Source organism: Saccopteryx leptura, chromosome 6 (assembly GCF_036850995.1).
Source record: "Saccopteryx leptura isolate mSacLep1 chromosome 6, mSacLep1_pri_phased_curated, whole genome shotgun sequence".
In the NCBI taxonomy this organism is placed as follows: Eukaryota; Metazoa; Chordata; class Mammalia; order Chiroptera; family Emballonuridae; genus Saccopteryx; species Saccopteryx leptura.
The window spans coordinates 26711149-26729006 of record NC_089508.1 but is presented as its reverse complement, the minus strand read 5'-3'; the positions used below and the strand labels follow the sequence as shown (position 1 = coordinate 26729006).

The 17858-nt window shown below is 39.9% G+C and overlaps 1 protein-coding gene across 2 annotated transcripts in view; it reads left to right on the top strand.

Annotated features, from left to right (window-relative positions):
• Window positions 1–17858, top strand: part of YLPM1 (YLP motif containing 1) — a 78315-nt gene that overhangs the window by 46668 nt on the left and 13789 nt on the right. For both annotated transcript variants that reach the window (XM_066344744.1, XM_066344743.1), the window contains 10 exons: window positions 4861–5281; window positions 5394–5486; window positions 6143–6338; window positions 7254–7372; window positions 8662–8816; window positions 14415–14477; window positions 14882–15001; window positions 15211–15387; window positions 15475–15558; window positions 15843–15926. In XM_066344744.1, the coding sequence (XP_066200841.1) occupies window positions 4861–5281; window positions 5394–5486; window positions 6143–6338; window positions 7254–7372; window positions 8662–8816; window positions 14415–14477; window positions 14882–15001; window positions 15211–15387; window positions 15475–15558; window positions 15843–15926 (1512 nt within the window). The remainder of the gene's footprint in view (window positions 1–4860; window positions 5282–5393; window positions 5487–6142; window positions 6339–7253; window positions 7373–8661; window positions 8817–14414; window positions 14478–14881; window positions 15002–15210; window positions 15388–15474; window positions 15559–15842; window positions 15927–17858) is intronic.

Here is a 17858-nt window from a genome sequence, read left to right as displayed (position 1 = left end):
TGGTGGGCAGAGCGCCGCCCCATGGTGGGCGTGCCGGGTGGATCCCGGTCGGGCGCATGCGGGAGTCTGTCTGACTGTCTCTCCCTGTTTCCAGCTTCAGAAAAATGAAAAAAAAAAAAAAAAAAAAAAAAAAAAGAAGAACATACTCATTTTAAGCCCACCCATTTTAAGCCTACGGTTTGAGTTTTAACAAATGTATGCCAAAAGATCAAGTTTCCAATACCCTAAAAAGTTCTGTCATGCACCTTTGTAGTCAGGACTACCCTCTCTCTACTCCACTTTAGGTAGCACTGAGGTGACTTCTCATTTGAAAGCAAATCTCACCATGTCACACTTTGACTTTAAAACTCTAGTATTCCCCCATTGCTTTCAGAATAAAATCTAGCTGCTTTTACATGGCCTTTTATGTTCTTCCTGGGTGGGCCTGACTTCTGCTTACCATCACTTGCTACTCCACTTTCTTATGCTCCACTTTTCCTCCGTATGGAGCCTCCTTTAATTCTTTGAGTGGGCCAGGCTCTTCCCCATGCCTTTGCATGTGCATGTGGATCTGTAAACCTTGAGTTTCTTTTCTTTCTTTTCCTACTTCTTCCTCCAACTACAGTAGTTAATTCGTGTTCATCTGTTAGAACTCAGCTCTGTATCTTCTCTTCCACTGTGTAAAACAATTGCCCTCTCATGTACCCCTGTAACATCGTGTATGAGCCTCTGTTATAGCCATTATCTTAACAGTATTTTGATGGTTTTGTCTGTTTTTCCTTCTAAACTGAGCTCATAAGCATAGGAACTATGTCTTTTATCTTTGTATTTTTGTATCTCTTAGTAAATAGGAGAAACTCTAGATTATAGGTCCACATTTTTGTTTTATTCACTGAACAAATTATTAAACATTTTTTCCTATTTCTACATGCTTTATTATTTTTGATGCATGATTTATTAAAACTTTCTTTTGTACATTTGTTTCTAATCTTTTACTTTTGTTATTGCACCTTTAATGAATGTCTTTGTATCAAAAACCTATTTAGATAATTTCTTAAAAGTCATCTTAGGCTCCCAAAGTGGGGTACTTCAGTTAATGAATAATGGCATTTTTAATGACTCCTGTTCTATAGCCAGTGGCTCTCTAGAGTAGTTGTGTAACATCTATACTATAGCCTTGCAAGCATCAGTTATTTAATGTCTTTGGAAGATATAATAGTTTCAGTGAAGTGTTTTAATATGCATTTTGATAATTAGTGAACATTAATATTTTCCCATATTTATTCATTATATTTCTTGTAAAAATTCTATTTTTGTTCTTCACCAGTTTACCTGTTTGTCTCTTAAGATTTTTTTTTACCAATTTATATCACCCTTAATATAATATAGATATTAATTTTTTCTCATATACGTATTGTAAAGGGTTTTTTGTTTTTTACAAATGTATCTGGTGTTTTCACTATGTAGTATGAAAAAAAACACTTTGTTTCATTTGTAGACATAGTCCCAAGAGTTCTTAAGATATTTAAAACATGCCTGGATACTTATACTACAGACACATTAGCTTTGTCCTACATAGGCATTTTCTTAACAATTTAAAATGTTATAATCTAAAGTTTATCATTAGGTAATCACCATTTGTCTTTAATTCTAGCTTCTAGTGGCCTCTAGTTAAATAATGTTTTCTACATATTAGCTAAATCCATTTTGTTGCTCAAAAAGTTTGTTGTTAGCCTGACCTGTGGTGGTGCAGTGGATAAGATGTCAACCTGGAACGCTGAGGTCTTTGGTTTGAAACCCTGGGCTTGCCCGATCAAGGCACATATGAGAAGCCGTTATGCATCCTGCTCCTCAACTTTCTCTCTCTCTCTCTCTCTCTCTCTCTCTCTCTCTCTCTCTCCTCGCCTTAATATCAGTAAATCTTTAAAAAATAAAGTTTGTTTTTAAAGCACAATCTATAAGTAATATCATAAGTTGTATATTCTTGGTTTCCCAGGTCTAAATAAGCTGTTAGTGAACAACAAACAAACCAGAAACAATGAACTCTGAGAAGTTGGTAATGAGTGTTCTAATCAGGCTTGCAAAAATTGAAATAAAATTTGACAGTCGAATTTCAGTACTGAGTAGATAGGACCTATTTGCCAAGAGGTTCTATTCTCTTCTTAATATACATTTCTGTTGACATTTGGTGGTTTCTTTGGGAAAATTAATGTAAAGATACACATAACAGAAGCCTTTTTTTGGAGAGATTACTAAATTTCCTATTTGGTTTCTTTGTTTTATTGTTTCCTGGTGCTTGTGTTTTTGTTGTTACCAGCCTTACCACAAACTGCTGTTGTCAACCAGACAACTGAATAGAAGTGAAGAGGCTAAGGTTTGGTTCTCTCACTGGAAAGTCAACATTTTTGGGAGGAGATAGGTCATCAGAGTGGGAAGATAGTTTATAGCAGAAGTTCTTAACTAAATGGTGAACATCAGAATTGCTCATGGAGGGGTTTGTTTGTTTGTTTTTAAACTAATGCCAGGACCTCACTCATAGAATGTCTGTAGGTTTTGAGTGGGCCTGGGATATTTGTTACTAAGTGGCAAGTACCCTAATTTTTCTGGAAGGAGAAGAAAGGGTGGTATATTAGGGGAGGGGTAATACTGTTGAGGGCCTATTTTTTTCTTTTTTAAAAAGCCACTAATGGAGGTGTAATTTGTATACTATATAACTTGCCCATTTTAAGTTTGTAATTCACTAATTTTTAGTAAATTTACTGAGTTGTGCAGCTATCAGTATAATCCAGTTTTAGAACATTTTCCACACTTCAGTCAGATCCCTTGTGCCACTATGCAGTTAATTCTCATTTCTACCCCTAGTCTTGGGCAGCAACTAATCCACTTTCTGTCTCTATGGATTTGCCTTTCTGGGTATTTTATTTAAATGAAATCACACAATATGGATCTTTTGTAACTAGCTTTTTTTGCTTAGCTAATTAAAAAAAAATTTTTAATTGATTTGAGGGAGAGAGAGGAAGGGAAAGATAAAGAGTGAGAAGCATCAACTCATAGTTGTGTCACTTTTAGTTCATTGATTGCCTCTCGTACATGCCTTGATGGCAGGCGGAGGGCAGACATTCTAGCCAAGCTAGTGACCCCTTGAACTCAAGCCAGTGCCCTTGGGCTCATGTTGATCATTTCACTCAAGCTAATGAGGCTGCAGTCAAGCCAGAAACCTCAGGGTTTCAAACCAGGGACCTCAGTGTTCTGAGCCAATGATCTATCTACTGTGCCACACCTGTTCCAGCTACTTAACTAATGTTTTCAAAATTCATCCATGTTGTAGCATAAAGCAGTACTTAATTTCTTTTTATTGCCAAGTAATGATTTATTGTTTAGCCATGCCATGGTGTTTATTCATTCCCCTGTTGATGGACATTTGAGATGTCATGTAATCCTGTGAATATTTGTGTGCAGGTCTTTGGGTAGACATGTTTTTCTTAGTTACCTAGGAATGAAAGTGCTGAGTTTATGGTATATTTATGTTTAACTTCTTGAGACAACTGTTAAACCATTTCCCAAAGTGGCTGCATCGTGCTACGTTTCCACTAGCAATTTAATTTTTAAAATTTTTTATTTTAGTGAGAGGAGGGGAGGCAGAGAGAGACTCCGGCATGCGCCCCAACTGGGATCCACCCAGCAAGCCCAGTAGGGCAATGCTCTGCCCATCTAGGGCCCTTGCTCCATTGCAACTGGAGCCATTTTTTAGCACCTGAGGCAGAGGCCATGCAGCCATCCTCAGCGCTCAAGGCCAACTCACTCTAATTAAGCCTTGGCTGTAGGAGGGGAAGAGAAGAGAGAGAGAGAGAGAGAGAGGGAGAGAGAGAGAGAAGTGAGATGCGAGATGGGGAGCGGTGGAGAAGTAAATGGGCGCTTCTCCTGTGTGCTCTGACTGGGAATCAAACCTAGGACATCCACACGTGGGGCCGACAATCTACCACTGAGCCAACAATCCAGGGCCTTCACTAACAATTTTAAGAGGTTCTTGTTTTTCTACATTCTTGCCATTGTGTATTATCTGTGTTGTCAATTATAGCCATTCTGCTGGGTATGAAATAGTATTTCATTTTGGTTTAAATTTGTATTTCCTTAATGACTAACGATATAGAGCATCTTTTCGTGTGCCTGAAGGCCATGCATCTATCTTCTTTGGAGAAATATCTATTCAAATCTTTTCCCATTTTAAAAATAATTTGTGTTATTAAGTTATAAGAATTTTATGTTCTGATAGAAGACCTTTATCAGATATATGATTTACATATGTAGTTGACTGTTAAACAGTGTGGGAATTAGGAATACCACCTCTCCCTCCCCGCCCTCTCTCTCTCTCACACACACACATCTGTGCAGTTGAAAATACGCATATAACTTTTAACTCCCCCAAAACTTAAGTTGTCCCTTGGTATCTACAGGGGTTTGGGGAGATTGTTCCAGGACCCCTGGTGTATACCAAAATCTGCAGATGTTCAAGTCCCCTGTATAAAATGGCATAGATCAGTGTATAAATCATACACACACACACACACACACACACACACACCCAGACGTGTGTGTGTGTGTGTGTGGATTACTAGCCATGTGAATCAAAAACAGTGCAAGCATTTATTGAAAATAAAATTGTGTATAAGTGGACCCACATAGTTTGCACCTGTGTTGCTCAAGATCCAACTGTATTACCTCCCTAATGGTATATTTTGAAGCACAAAAATTTTGAATTTTGAATGAGTACAACTTACTGAAATTTTCTTTTATGAATTGAGAACCAGATTTTCATTTTTACTGATATGCAAAAAACCTAGTGGTATCCTCATCTACTAAGCTATTTACTCTGTTCTCCAGCCTCCAGGGCCCTATAGACCACCCCCTCCTATGGGTAAACCACCAGGTTCAATTGTAAGACCCTCTGCTCCACCAACAAGATCATCTGTTCCTGTGACCAGGCCGCCTATCCCAATACCACCACCCCCTCCTCCTCCACCACCTCCTCCACCTCCGCCTCCAGTGTTAAAGCCACAGACTTCAGCTATGGAGCAGGAACGCTGGGATGAAGATTCTTTCTATGGCCTCTGGGATACAAATGATGAACAAGGACTGAATTCAGAATTTAAACCAGAAACTGCAACAATTCCATCTGCTCCAGTGTTACCACCCCCACCTGTTCACCCTTCTATTCCCCCTCCTGGCCCAATGCCTATGGGTATGCCACCAATGTCCAAACCACCCCCAGTACAACAGACTGTTGATTATGGCCATGGCCGAGGTGAGTAATAGTGGTAAGTTTGTATTTGGGATTCTAAAGGGATTATTAGCTTCAGCTTTGTGTTTCTTAAGCTTCACTTATATAGTGTTTTATCCCTGATTTTGTTTACTAGATATATCCACTAACAAAGTTGAACAGATACCCTATGGAGAAAGAATAACTCTACGCCCAGATCCACTACCTGAAAGATCAACTTTTGAGACAGGTAGGAATCCCAGGGAAATCAATATTCTTTTTTTTTTTTTTTTTTTTTTTTAATAAATTTTTATTAATGGTAATGGGATGACATTAATAAATCAGGGTACATATATTCAAAGAAAACATGTCTAGGTTACCTTGTCATTAAATTATGTTGCATACCCCTCGCCCAAAGTCAGATTGTCCTTCGCCACCCTCTATCTAATTCTCTGTGCCCCTCCCCCTCCCCCTAACTCTCCCCCTGTTCTCCCTCCCCCCACCCCTGGTAACCACCACACACTTGTCCATGTCTCTTAGTCTCATTTTTATGTTCCACCAATGTATGGAATCATGTAGTTCTTGTTTTTTTCTGATTTACTTATTTCACTCCTTATAATGTTATCAAGATCCCACCATTTTGCTGTAAATGATCTGATGTCATCATTTCTTATACACTATGGAATACTACTCAGCCATAAGGAAATCAATATTCTTAAACATTTAGAACCTAATTATCATGATTATCCCTTTACTAAAATTATTTGCACTTCTTTTTAATAGCTAAAAGACTCGTAAGTTGAAATTAGGGCAACAATTTATACTTGTTCTAAAGTTAGATTTGTACTTTTTTGCTTTTCCAGAAGAAAGGATATTGTTCTTATTTTGTACTAATTGTTTTTGTAGAGCATGCAGGCCAACGTGATCGTTATGATAGAGACAGAGACCGTGAGCCTTATTTTGATCGTCCAAGTGGTGTCACGGCAGATCATCGAGATTTCAAGAGAGATCGAGAGATACATCGAGATCGAGACCGGGACCGGGGTGTCATTGACTATGACCGGGATAGATTTGACAGAGAACGCCGACCTCGAGATGATAGGTATGCTATGAAAAATATCTTTGCCAGGTGTGTAAATTACTATATACTTGAGTTCAGCAAAAGACAATGTATCTACAGGAAATTTAGTAAATGGCACATTCTTTCACGTGTATAATTTGGAGAGGAAAGATTAGTTCTGGACCACTTTTCAGGAAACTTGGTGCTTGAGTTTTGCCAGCTTGAATTCCCGAAAGTTAAATGGGTGGAAGAGATAGCCGGAAAGGGAAGGAAATAGTATTGTCAATAAAGGTATAGTAATTACTTAATTGGTAGGCAATTTATTTTTACAATTTGTGAGCTCTTTAGATGTGTGTATGCAAGGAAGAGCTAAATGGAAAAGCAAAATAAAAATATAAATATTGGCCCTGGCTGGTTGGCTCAGCGGTAGAGCGTCGGCCTGGCGTGCGGGGTACCCGGGTTCGATTCCTGGCCAGGGCACATAGGAGAAGCACTCATTTGCTTCTCCACCCCCACCCCTTCCTTCCTCTCTGTCTCTCTCTTCCCCTCCCGCAGCCAAGGCTCCATTGGAGCAAAGATGGCCCGGGCACTGGGGATGGCTCCTCGGCCTCTGCCCCAGGCGCTAGAGTGGCTGTGGTCACGGCAGAGCGACGCCCCGGAGGGGCAGAGCATCGCCCCCCTGGCGGGCAGAGCGTCGCCCCTGGTGGGCGTGCCGGGTGGATCCCAGTCGGGCGCATGCGGGAGTCTGTCTGACTGTCTCTCCCCGTTTCCAGCTTCAGAAAAATACCAAAATATATATATATATATATAATATATATATACACATATATATATAATATATATATATATAGACCATGTGTAAGAATTACGGAGAAAATTAGGCAGGCAGTGGTGTTGCATTATAAGATAGAGATCTCCAATTATTTTTTTATTAAACCACCTCCTGTTACCTTCTAGGACTCAGTCATATCGAGACAAAAAAGACCACTCTTCATCCAGAAGAGGGGGATTTGATAGGCCATCCTATGACCGGAAGTCTGACCGACCAGCCTACGAAGGACCATCCATGTTTGGAGGTAGAGCAGTGCCTTATTAACTATGAAGATGTTGAGAAGGCAGACAACAGATGCTTTACCTTGTAACTATGGGTTTAAACTTTCAGAGTAAAATGCGCTCTGAGTTCTAAGACATGGCAGCATTATCATCAAATATAGCAATTAAATAATAAAGCATAAATTGCTCTTTATATTATTGAAAAATTTTTGGAAAATAGAAACAAAATCACTTATAATTCCACCACCCACCAATCACAGCTATGAAATTTTATATATATTTTCTCTCATTCTCTCTTCACATATATATTAATGAAGTTGTAATCAAAGTACAAATACACTTTTCTTTATTGTGCTTATTCCCATTGATAATTTTTTAGTGCATTCCTTATATGTAAACCTGTTAATGTAAACCTCTCTGACAGTCTATTGAGTGGATAAAATATAAGACCCTTACTGTTGGACATTTAAGTTGCTTTTAGTTTTTCACTGCTATAAATTCTACTTAAACTAGAAACTTATACCTATTTATAAGAAAAACATTTCTAAGCTGGTGACTCTTGTTCTTAAAATTGTAAAGCAGAAGTTACAGACTATAATATTTGGGACTATCTAGTAAGTATATTATTCTTCTATGTCCTGTTGCTTAACTTTTTCCCCAAAATTTAATACAAATAAGGATGAATTGACTATTTTTCAAAACCTTCCGGCTCTGGCTGGTTGGCTCAGTGGTAGAGCGTCAGCCTGGTGTGCAGAAGTCCCGGGTTCGATTCCCGGCCAGGGCACACAGGAGAAGCGCCCATCTGCTTCTCCACCCCTCCCCCTCTCCTTCCTCTCTGTCCCTCTCTTCCCCTCCCGCAGCCGAGGCTCCATTGGAGCAAAGATGGCCCGGGCGCTGGGGATGGCTCCTTGGCCTCTGCCCCAGGCGCTAGAGTGGCTCTGGTTGCAACTGAGCGACACCCCGGAGGGGCAGAGCATCGCCCCCTGGTGGGCAGAGCGTTGCCCCCTGGTGGGCTTGCCGAGTTGATCCCGGTCGGGCACATGCGGGAGTCTGTCTGACTGTCTCTCCCCATTTCCAGCTTCAGAAAAATACAAAAAAAAAACAAACAAACAAACAAAAAAAACCTTCTGTTTGCCTGAAATCATACCTTAATTTTTTCATTTTCTTCATTTCCATTTACTTAAAATTTCTCTAAGGTAAAAAGTGGCTCCCAAATCATTATGAATTCTATTTTTTTAGGATAAGTGGAGATAGTTAAAATTTTAAGTAATTACTACGTGAATAGTAATTTTTTGAACTGCTGGAATCCTAGGAGAACGAAGAACTTACCCAGAGGAGCGAATGCCCCTGCCAGCTCCATCACTAAGCCACCAGCCACCGCCAGCTCCGCGGGTTGAGAAGAAGCCTGAATCTAAGAATGTGGATGATATTTTGAAACCACCTGGCCGAGAGAGCAGACCTGAGAGAGTGAGTCCTATGTAGTTAACTAGTTTTCTTTTAAATCAGAAGCGGATAAGAGATCTTTAAAATTTAATAACCTGAATAGAATTTCTCTACCTTTTTGTGACATACTAATTAATATCACATTCAAGGCATCTTATCACCTCCAAATTGTCGTATAATCTGATAAATTACGTACACTATAGAATCTTGGAAGTTAAAGCTTAATAGCTTGGCCAAAAAAAGATGTTGAAAACTTTAGAAAAGATTTCATTAAGAGCCTTGAACACAGTGGATAAAGCGTCGACCTGGAAATGCTGAGGTCGCCGGTTCGAAACCCTGGGCTTGCCTGGTCAAGGCACATATGGGAGTTGATGCTTCCAGCTCCTCCCCCCTGTCTCTCTTTCCTTTCTCTCTCTCTCTCTCTCTCTCTCTCTCTCCCTCTCTCTCTCCTCTCTAAAATGAATAAATAAAATTAAATTAAAATTTAAAAAAAAAAAAAAAGAGCCTTGAACAGACAGTTCAGTTGGTTGGAACGTCATCCGAAGGCACAGAGATTGCCAGTTCGATCCCTAGTCAGGGCACATATGGGAGCACATAAATGTTCCTGTCTCTCTCTCCCTCTTCCTTTCTCCCCTCCTCTCTTAAATCAATACAATAAACATTAAAAAAAAAAAGACTTTATCCTTTGTATACATTTTAAAAAATTCATAAGCATTCAATTGCATTTTGAAGAAGGAAAGTAGAGATTTGGTTTTATGGTATGTAGAGCAGAAAGAGGGAAAATTAGTAGTCTTGATTAGCTTATAATTATTTTCCTAGTGACCTCCAAATGTATACATTCTTAAATTTATCTTATATTGCACAGTAATTAGATCCCTTTCAATAAACTGGCACTGGAGATTTCTATTAGTTATTTTGACTTAGTATTGGTGTATAAGTCATTTGAAAACTTTCTTCATCTGTTATTAGTATAGCTACCCCAGCTTTTCTGTGGTTGCTGTTTGAATGATGTATCTTTTTTCATCCATTTACTTTCTATCTACTTGTGTCTTTGAATTTAAGTATGTTTCCTATAGGCCTTTGTTATGTTGCCCATTTGGGTAGAGGGTTGTCCATCTCAATACACCAAGGTCACGGGTTCAATCCCCAGACAGGGCACATACAAGAATCAATCAATGGGCCCTCACCAGTTGACTAGGTGGTTGAGCGTTGACCTGGCATGTGGTTCTCCTGGGTTTGATTCCTGGTTAAGGCGCACAGGAGAAGCAGTCATCTGTTTTTCTTCCTCTACCCCTTCTTTCTCTCTCTTTCTCTCTGTCTCTCTCTTTTTCTCTTTCCTTCTCCTTCTCCCTCCCTCCCTCTCTCTTCCTCCTGCAGCCATGGCTTGATTGATTCAAGCACATTGGACCTGGGTGCTGAGGATACGATGGTTCCGTGGCCTCCGCATCAGGCACTAAAAATAGTTCAGTTGTGAGCATGGATCCCAGAAGGGCAAAGGATCAGTCCCAGACAGGGGTCACCAGGTGGATCCCTGTAGGGGCGCGTGCAGGTGTTTTTCTATCTCTCCTCCTCTCACTTAAATTAAAAAAGAAAAGAATCCCCTGGCTGGTTGGCTCAGTGGTAGAGCGTCGGCCTGGCATGCAGAAGTCCCGGGTTCGATTACCGGCCAGGGCACACAGGAGAAGCGCCCATCTGCTTCTCCATCCCTCCCCCTCTCCTTCCTCTCTGTCTCTCTCTTCCCCTCTCGCAGCTGAGGCTCCACTGGAGCAAAGATGGCCCAGACGCTGGGGATGGCTCCTCAGCCTCTGCCCCAGGCACTAGAGTGGCTCTGGTCGCAACAGAGAGACCCCCTGGAGTGGCAGAGCATCGCCCCCTGGTGGGCGTGCCGGGTGGATCCCGGTCGGGCGCATGCGGGAGTCTGTCTGACTGTCTCTCCCCGTTTCCGGCTTCAGAAAAATACAGAAAAAAAAAAAAGAAAAGAAAAGAATCAATGTATACATAAATAAGTGGAACAAAAAATTGATGTTTTTCTCTCTCACTTGCTTTTATAAAGTGTGTCTCCTATAGATCACATATAGTTATACCATAATTTATTATGTAGTCTGACAATTTTTACCTTTTAATTGGATTATTTAATTCACATTTAATGTTACTGATATAGATGGCTTAATTCCATTTTTGGATTGTTCAGTTGTATAGAAATTCAACTGATTTTTCTGTATCGATCTTATATCCTGAAACATTGCTAAACTAATTTATTAGTAGTTCTAATATATTTTTAGTGGATTCCTTAGGGTTTTCTTTTTTTTTTGGAGAGAGAGAGAGAGAGAGACGGGGGCAGACAGACAGGGAGATAAGAAACATCAGCTTGTAGTTGTGGCACTTTAGTTCATTGATTGCTTTCTCATACATGCCTTGACAGGGCGTCAGGGGAGCTCTAGCTGAGCCAGTGACCCCTTGCTCAAGCCAGTGACCATGGGGTCATATCTATGATCCCACTCTCAAGCCGGCGTCCTTGGAGTTCCAAACCTAGGTCCTCAAGTGTCCCAAGTTGGCTCTCTGTTCGCTGTGCCACCACTTAGTCTGGCCTTAGGATTTTCAGTATAGAAGATAATGGCTTAGGATTTTCTGTATATAAGATAATGGCATCTGCAGATAGAGGTTTTATTTTCTCCTTTCCAATCTGGATGCCTTTTACTACTTTTTCTTGCCTAGTTGCCAGTCTAGTGCCTCCAGTACAGTATTAAGTAAATGTGTGAGTGGACATCCTTATTTTATTCCTGATCTTAGAAACTGGCTGGTTGGCACAGTGGTAGAGCATCGGCCTGGTGTGTGAGTGTCTGGGTTCGATTCCTGGTCAGGGCACACAGGAGAAGTGACCATCTGCTTCTTCATTACTCCCCTTCCCCCTCCTCTATCCCTTCCCCCTCTGTCTCTATTTCTTATCTCTTTTCCTCTCCTGCAGCCATGGCTTAGTCCAAGTGTCGGGAACCTTTCTGGCTGAGAGAGCCATGAACACCACATATTTTAAAATGTAATTCCATGAGAGCCATACAACGACCTGTGTACGTTACACATTATCCAATAAAAATTTGGTGTTGTCCCAGAGGACAGCTGTGATTGGCTCCAGCCATCCGCAACCATGAACATGAGTGGTAGGAAATGAATGGATTGTAATACATGAGAATGTTTTATATCATATTTTTAACGTTAATACTTTTTTTATTAAAGATTTGTCTATGAGCCAGATGCAGCCATCAAAAGAGCCACATCTGGCTCACGAGCCATAGGTTCCCGACCCCTGGTTTAGTTGGAGCAAGTTGGCCCTGGTGCTGAGGATGGCTCATGGCCTCACCTCAGGTGCTTAAATAGCTCAGTTGCCGAGCAGTGGAGCAGCAGCCCTAGATGGGCAGAGCATCACCTCACAGGGGGCTTGCTAGGTGGATCCTGGTCAGGGCGCATGTGGGAGTCTGTCTCTCTGCCATGCTGCTTCTCACTTAAGGAAAAAAATAATCTTAGAAACTTTCAGCTTTTCATCATTAAGTATGATGTTAGCTGTGGGTTTTCAGTAGATGTTCTTTATCAGGTTGAGGTTCCCTTTCATTTTAATTTATTAACTGTTTTTATCATGAAAGGATGTTGGATTTTGTTGAACACTTTTTCTGTGTCAGTTTTATTTTTTATTTTATTTGTGATTTTTTTCATGTGCATTTTTTAATTCTGTTGATATGAATTACGTTAATTGCTTTTCAGACATTAATTTACATCCTTGGGATAAATTCACTTGGTATATAATTCTTTTTATATGTTTCTGAATTCAGTTTGCTAGTATTTTGAGGATTTTTATATCCATATTCATAAGAAATGTCTGTAGTTTTCTTGTGATATCTTTGTCTGGTTTTGGTATTCGGGTATCTGCTTGATTTGAAATGTTGGCCTCATAAAATGAGTTGGGAATTGTTCTTTCCTCTTCTGTTTCTGGGAAGAGTTTGTGAAAAATTGATATTAATTCTTGTCTAAATGTTTGTTAGAATTCAATCATGTAGTCATCTGGGCCTGAGCTTTTTTTTTTCTCATTAAAAACATTTTTATTGATTTTAGAAAGAGGGAGAGAGAGACAGGAACATCGATCTGTTACTGTATGTGCCCTGGCCGGGGGGATCAAACCAGCAACCTTTGTGCTCGAGCCAACACTCTAATACCTGAACTATCCAGCCAGGACAGTGGGCCTGAGCTTCTCTTTGTGACTAATTTAATCTCTTCACTTGTCATAGTTCTAATTGTCTTTTTCTTGAGTTAGTTTCAGTAGTATGTGTCTTTCTAGGAATTTTTCCATTTCATCTTAGTTATTTAACTTGTTGGCTTATAGTTATTCATAGTATTCCTTCATGACCTTTTTTTTTTTTATTTCTGTGAGGTTGTCAGTTATGTCCCCTCTTTCATTTTTTTTTAATTTTTTTTTAATTTTTTTAATTTTTTAGAGAGTTGAGAGAGTAAGAGAGAGAGAGAGAGAGAGAAGGGGGAGGGAGGAGCAGGAAGCATCAACTCCCATATGTGCCTTGACCAGGCAAGCCCAGGGTTTTGAACTGGCGACCTCAGCGTTTCCAGGTCGACGCTTTATCCACTGCGCCACCACAGGTCAGGCCCCCTCTTTCATTTTTGATTCTGATCATTTCAGTCATCTCTTTTTTTTCTTTTGTATTTTTCCAAAGTGAGAAGCTGGGGCAGGGGAGACAGACTCCAGCATGTGCCCATCCGGTATGCCCACCAGTGGGGGATGCTCAGCCTATCTGGAGCATTGCTCTACTGCAACTAGAGCCGTTCTAGTGCCTGAGGCAGAGACCGTGGAGCCATCCTCAATGTCCGGGCCAACTTTGCTCCCATGGAGCCTTGGCTGCGGGAGGGGAAGAGAGGGAGAGAAAGGAGAGGGGGAAGAGTGGAGAAGCAGATGGGTGCTTCTCTGTGCCCTGGCAAGGAATTGAACCTGGGACTTCCACACGGCAGGCCAACGCTCTACCGCTGAGCCAACCCGCCAGGGCTCTCTTTTTTTCTTAGTCTAGCTAAAGGTTTGTCAATTTTGTTGATCTTTTCAAAGAACCAGCTTTTACTTTTTTTTTTTCCTGAATTTTATTAACTTCTGTTCTAATGTTTATTATTTTATTCCATCTGGTTGCTTTAGGTTTAGTTTGTTCTTTTTCCAGTGTCTAAAGGTAGAAGGTTAGGTTATAATTTGAAATCTTTCTTCTTTCTTAATAAATTTCCTTATAAGCATAGCTTTTGCTGCATTCCATAAGTTTTGGTATGTTGTTTCTTCATTTTTATTTATGGCAAAATATTTCCTGTTGTTTTTTTTCTGGTTCCTTTCCTAACCCATTGTTTAATTTGGAGTATGGTGGTTTTTAATTTCCACATACTTGTTCATTTCCCCAATTTTTTCTATTGGTTTCTAATTTTATTCCATTGTACTTAGAGTACTTTATAGTTTTATCCTTTCAAATTTGTTAAGGTTTGCTTCGTGGTGTATTATGTGGTCTGTCATGGAGAATGATAGGTCATTGTTAACTATAAGATTTTATCATTTAAAAATTTTTTCTGAGTGATTTTTTTTTCATTGTGTTTCAGATTGTTGTTATAATGAGAGGATTGCCTGGCAGTGGAAAGACACATGTTGCAAAACTTATTCGAGTGAGTATGGGAAAGTCAAAGAATCATTGCTTTTGTTAGCCGCTTGTCTTCTACCAAGCAGCATTTATCGATAGAGATATTTCCCAGTTGATCTGTTCTAGTTGGCTCACGTGGTAGATACTGTCCTATATAAATTTTCATCTGCTTACACAAATATTTTTGCCTCTGTTTTATTTTAAAGCACCAGAAGATAGCATATTATTTAGCCACAAGAAGGAACTTCACTGTGAACATTCATTAAGTTATTCCATAATATTGTAGAATTTTTCACCTGTAACTTATGTAAATGTATTAACCAGTGCCACCCTAGTAAATTCAATTTTTAAAAATAAAATTAAAAATAAGATAGAGCAAAAAAATTTATTCCATAAATTTTCTAACTTTCTTGACTACATGATTCTTAGGATAAGGAGGTAGAATTTGGAGGACCTGCACCCAGAGTTCTAAGCCTGGATGACTACTTCATTACTGAAGTGGAAAAAGAGGAAAAAGACCCAGATTCTGGAAAGAAAGTGAAAAAGAAGGTATGGCTACATCCTGATTCATTAACAGTAATGAAAGGAGAAATGTGGCTTTTTTGAAGACAAAGACTTTTCTGTTTTTGAACACAAAACTTTAGTATTCAGGTGTAAAGGAACGATTATTTAGTCATCTCTATCCAGATGTGGACCAGGGAGGAGGTTTAGGGTGATTCTTTGCTCTTGCTAACTCCTTATCTCTTTGGGGGGACTAGGTCATGGAATATGAATATGAAGCTGAGATGGAGGAGACCTATCGCACCAGCATGTTCAAAACTTTCAAAAAGACTCTAGATGATGGATTTTTCCCCTTCATCATCCTGGATGCCATCAATGACAGAGTTAGACATTTTGACCAGTTTTGGAGTGCAGCGAAAACCAAGGGATTTGAGGTACTGATTTTAAATAGTTTTAGAGTACTTTGTATTATTGTGTAAGTGCTGCATTTGTTTGCCTAATTGGTATTCAATCTTTCTTAGGTATATTTGGCTGAAATGAGTGCAGATAATCAGACTTGTGGCAAGAGAAATATTCATGGAAGAAAGCTTAAAGAAATAAATAAGGTGATTTTTGGAAACATAGAAGGTGTTGTATTTTAAACTTCATTTCGGCTGTATCATCCCTGTTGTCTGGAAGTTCTTGTTTATCCCCTTTGCTTTCAAAATATCTTTTCTCCCTACTTTAGTAAATGTTTCTTATCCTTTGTATCTCTCTGAGTAGAAAAGGTGGCCTAGTTTTTCCTGGAATCACCTGTTAGACTTCACAATATTAATTTGTCTTGGATGCTCACTTGGTCTTTCTTTGAATAGTTTCCAGAGGTAACTTGACCCCCTGAATCTCTCAATAGATGGCCGATCACTGGGAAACTGCCCCTCGTCATATGATGCGTCTGGACATTCGTTCTTTGCTGCAAGATGCTGCCATTGAAGAAGTGAGTGTTCTTTACCAAAGCAGTGTAAAAATGACTTTTCTTTTTTACCCCTTTTACTTTGAAAAAATTTTAAACTACAGAAAAGTTGCATAAATAGTATAAGAACACTTGTGCAACTTTCTTTGAGATTCACCAGTTATTAATATTTTGCCACATTTTTCTCTAAATAGATAATATTCTTCCTCTTCTTCTCATTGTTATCATATTGCTATTGTTATCACTGTTATTGTAGGACCATTTGAGAATTAAGTTTCAGAACAAGAGTGTTCTCTTACAAAACTAGAAATCTGAATTATCTCACACACAGTTCATACAGATTTCACCAGTTATTCTCATAGCATGTTTTTATAACAATTTTTTAAAATCCAAGATCCAGTTTTTTACTATAAAAAAGTAGTTTCTTAGGTTATTGTCATGAAAGACAAAGAATGTTTGAAGCATAAAGGTCAGTTGTTTTGTAGCATGCCCCCCAATTGGAGTTTGTTCGATTGTTTCCACATGATTAATTTTAGGTTAAACATTAACATGAATGCTACAAAAGTGGTGTGTCCTCAGTGCATCATATCAGGAGACATATGATGTCACTGTTGGTGATTTTAGTGTTGATCAGTTGGTTCAGGTGGAATACATCAAGTTTTTCTACCTTTTTTCTTTGTAGTAAGTAATCTGTAAGGAGATACTTTGAAATTGTTAATTTTCTGTTCCCCAACAAATTTTTATTCAATGATAATTCTTACCTAAATTAATTATTAGTTTGGTGGAAGTAAATCATCATGGAAAAGGAAAGATTTTCTCTTTTTTTTGTTTTTTTTTTTTGTTGTTGTTGTATTTTTCTGAAGCTGGAAACGAGGAGAGACAGTCAGACAGACTCCCGCATGCGCCCGACCGGGATCCACCCAGCACGCCCACCAGGGGCGATGCTCTGCCCACCAGGGGGCGATGCTCTGCCCCTCCGGGGCGTCGCTCTGCCGCGACCAGAGCCACTCTAGCACCTGGGGCAGAGGCCAAGGAGCCATCCCCAGCGCCCGGGCCATCTTTGCTCCAATGGAGCCTTGGCTGCAGGAGGGGAAGAGAGACAGAGAGGAAAGAGGGGGTGGGGGTGGAGAAGCAAATGGGCGCTTCTCCTATGTGCCCTGGCTGGGAATCGAACCCAGGTTCCCTGCACGCCAGGCCGATGCTCTACCGCTGAGCCAACCGGCCAGGAAGATTTTTCTCTTTTAATCAATTGTGTACTTCTGTTTTGTTTAACCTCCTATAAATGAGTGATCTATATTCATTGTTTTCATTATATTTTTTTAAGATTTTTATTATTATTATTCATTATAGAGAGGGGAGAGAGAGTGAGAGAAGGGGGGAGGAGCAGGAAGCATCAACTCCCATATGTGCCTTGACCAGGCAAGCCCAGGGTTTTGAACCGGCAACCTCAGCGTTTCCAGGTTGACGCTTTATCCACTGTGCCACCACAGGTCAGGTTGTCATTATATTTTTATGTGCTCTTACCGACCCATTTCCTTCTGGTTTCTGCTCTAGCCATTTTCTGGAGACTCTCATCCAAGATTTCCACACAGGGATCAATTCTCACATCTTCTGTTGTTTAATTTTGCAGCTCTATATGATATTTTCTTTTGCTTCTGTAAATCCACCTTCTCCTGGTTTTCTTTTGGCCATCCCTTTGCAGTTTTCTTTGCTGGCTTCTCTTGCTACCCAGTTCTTAAATGTTGGAGTGCTTTCAGGCTCTATTTTTGCTCTACATATTCTATATAGATAATCTTTCTGGTAATTCAGATTGCCACTTATGTGCCCTTAATATTAAATTGTGAAGACCAGAATGCAGACCCTGACTGGTTCACTCAGTGGTCGAGTGTTGGCCTGGCATGTGGATATTCCAGGTTCGATTCCCAGTCAAGGCACACAGGAGAAGCAACCATCTGT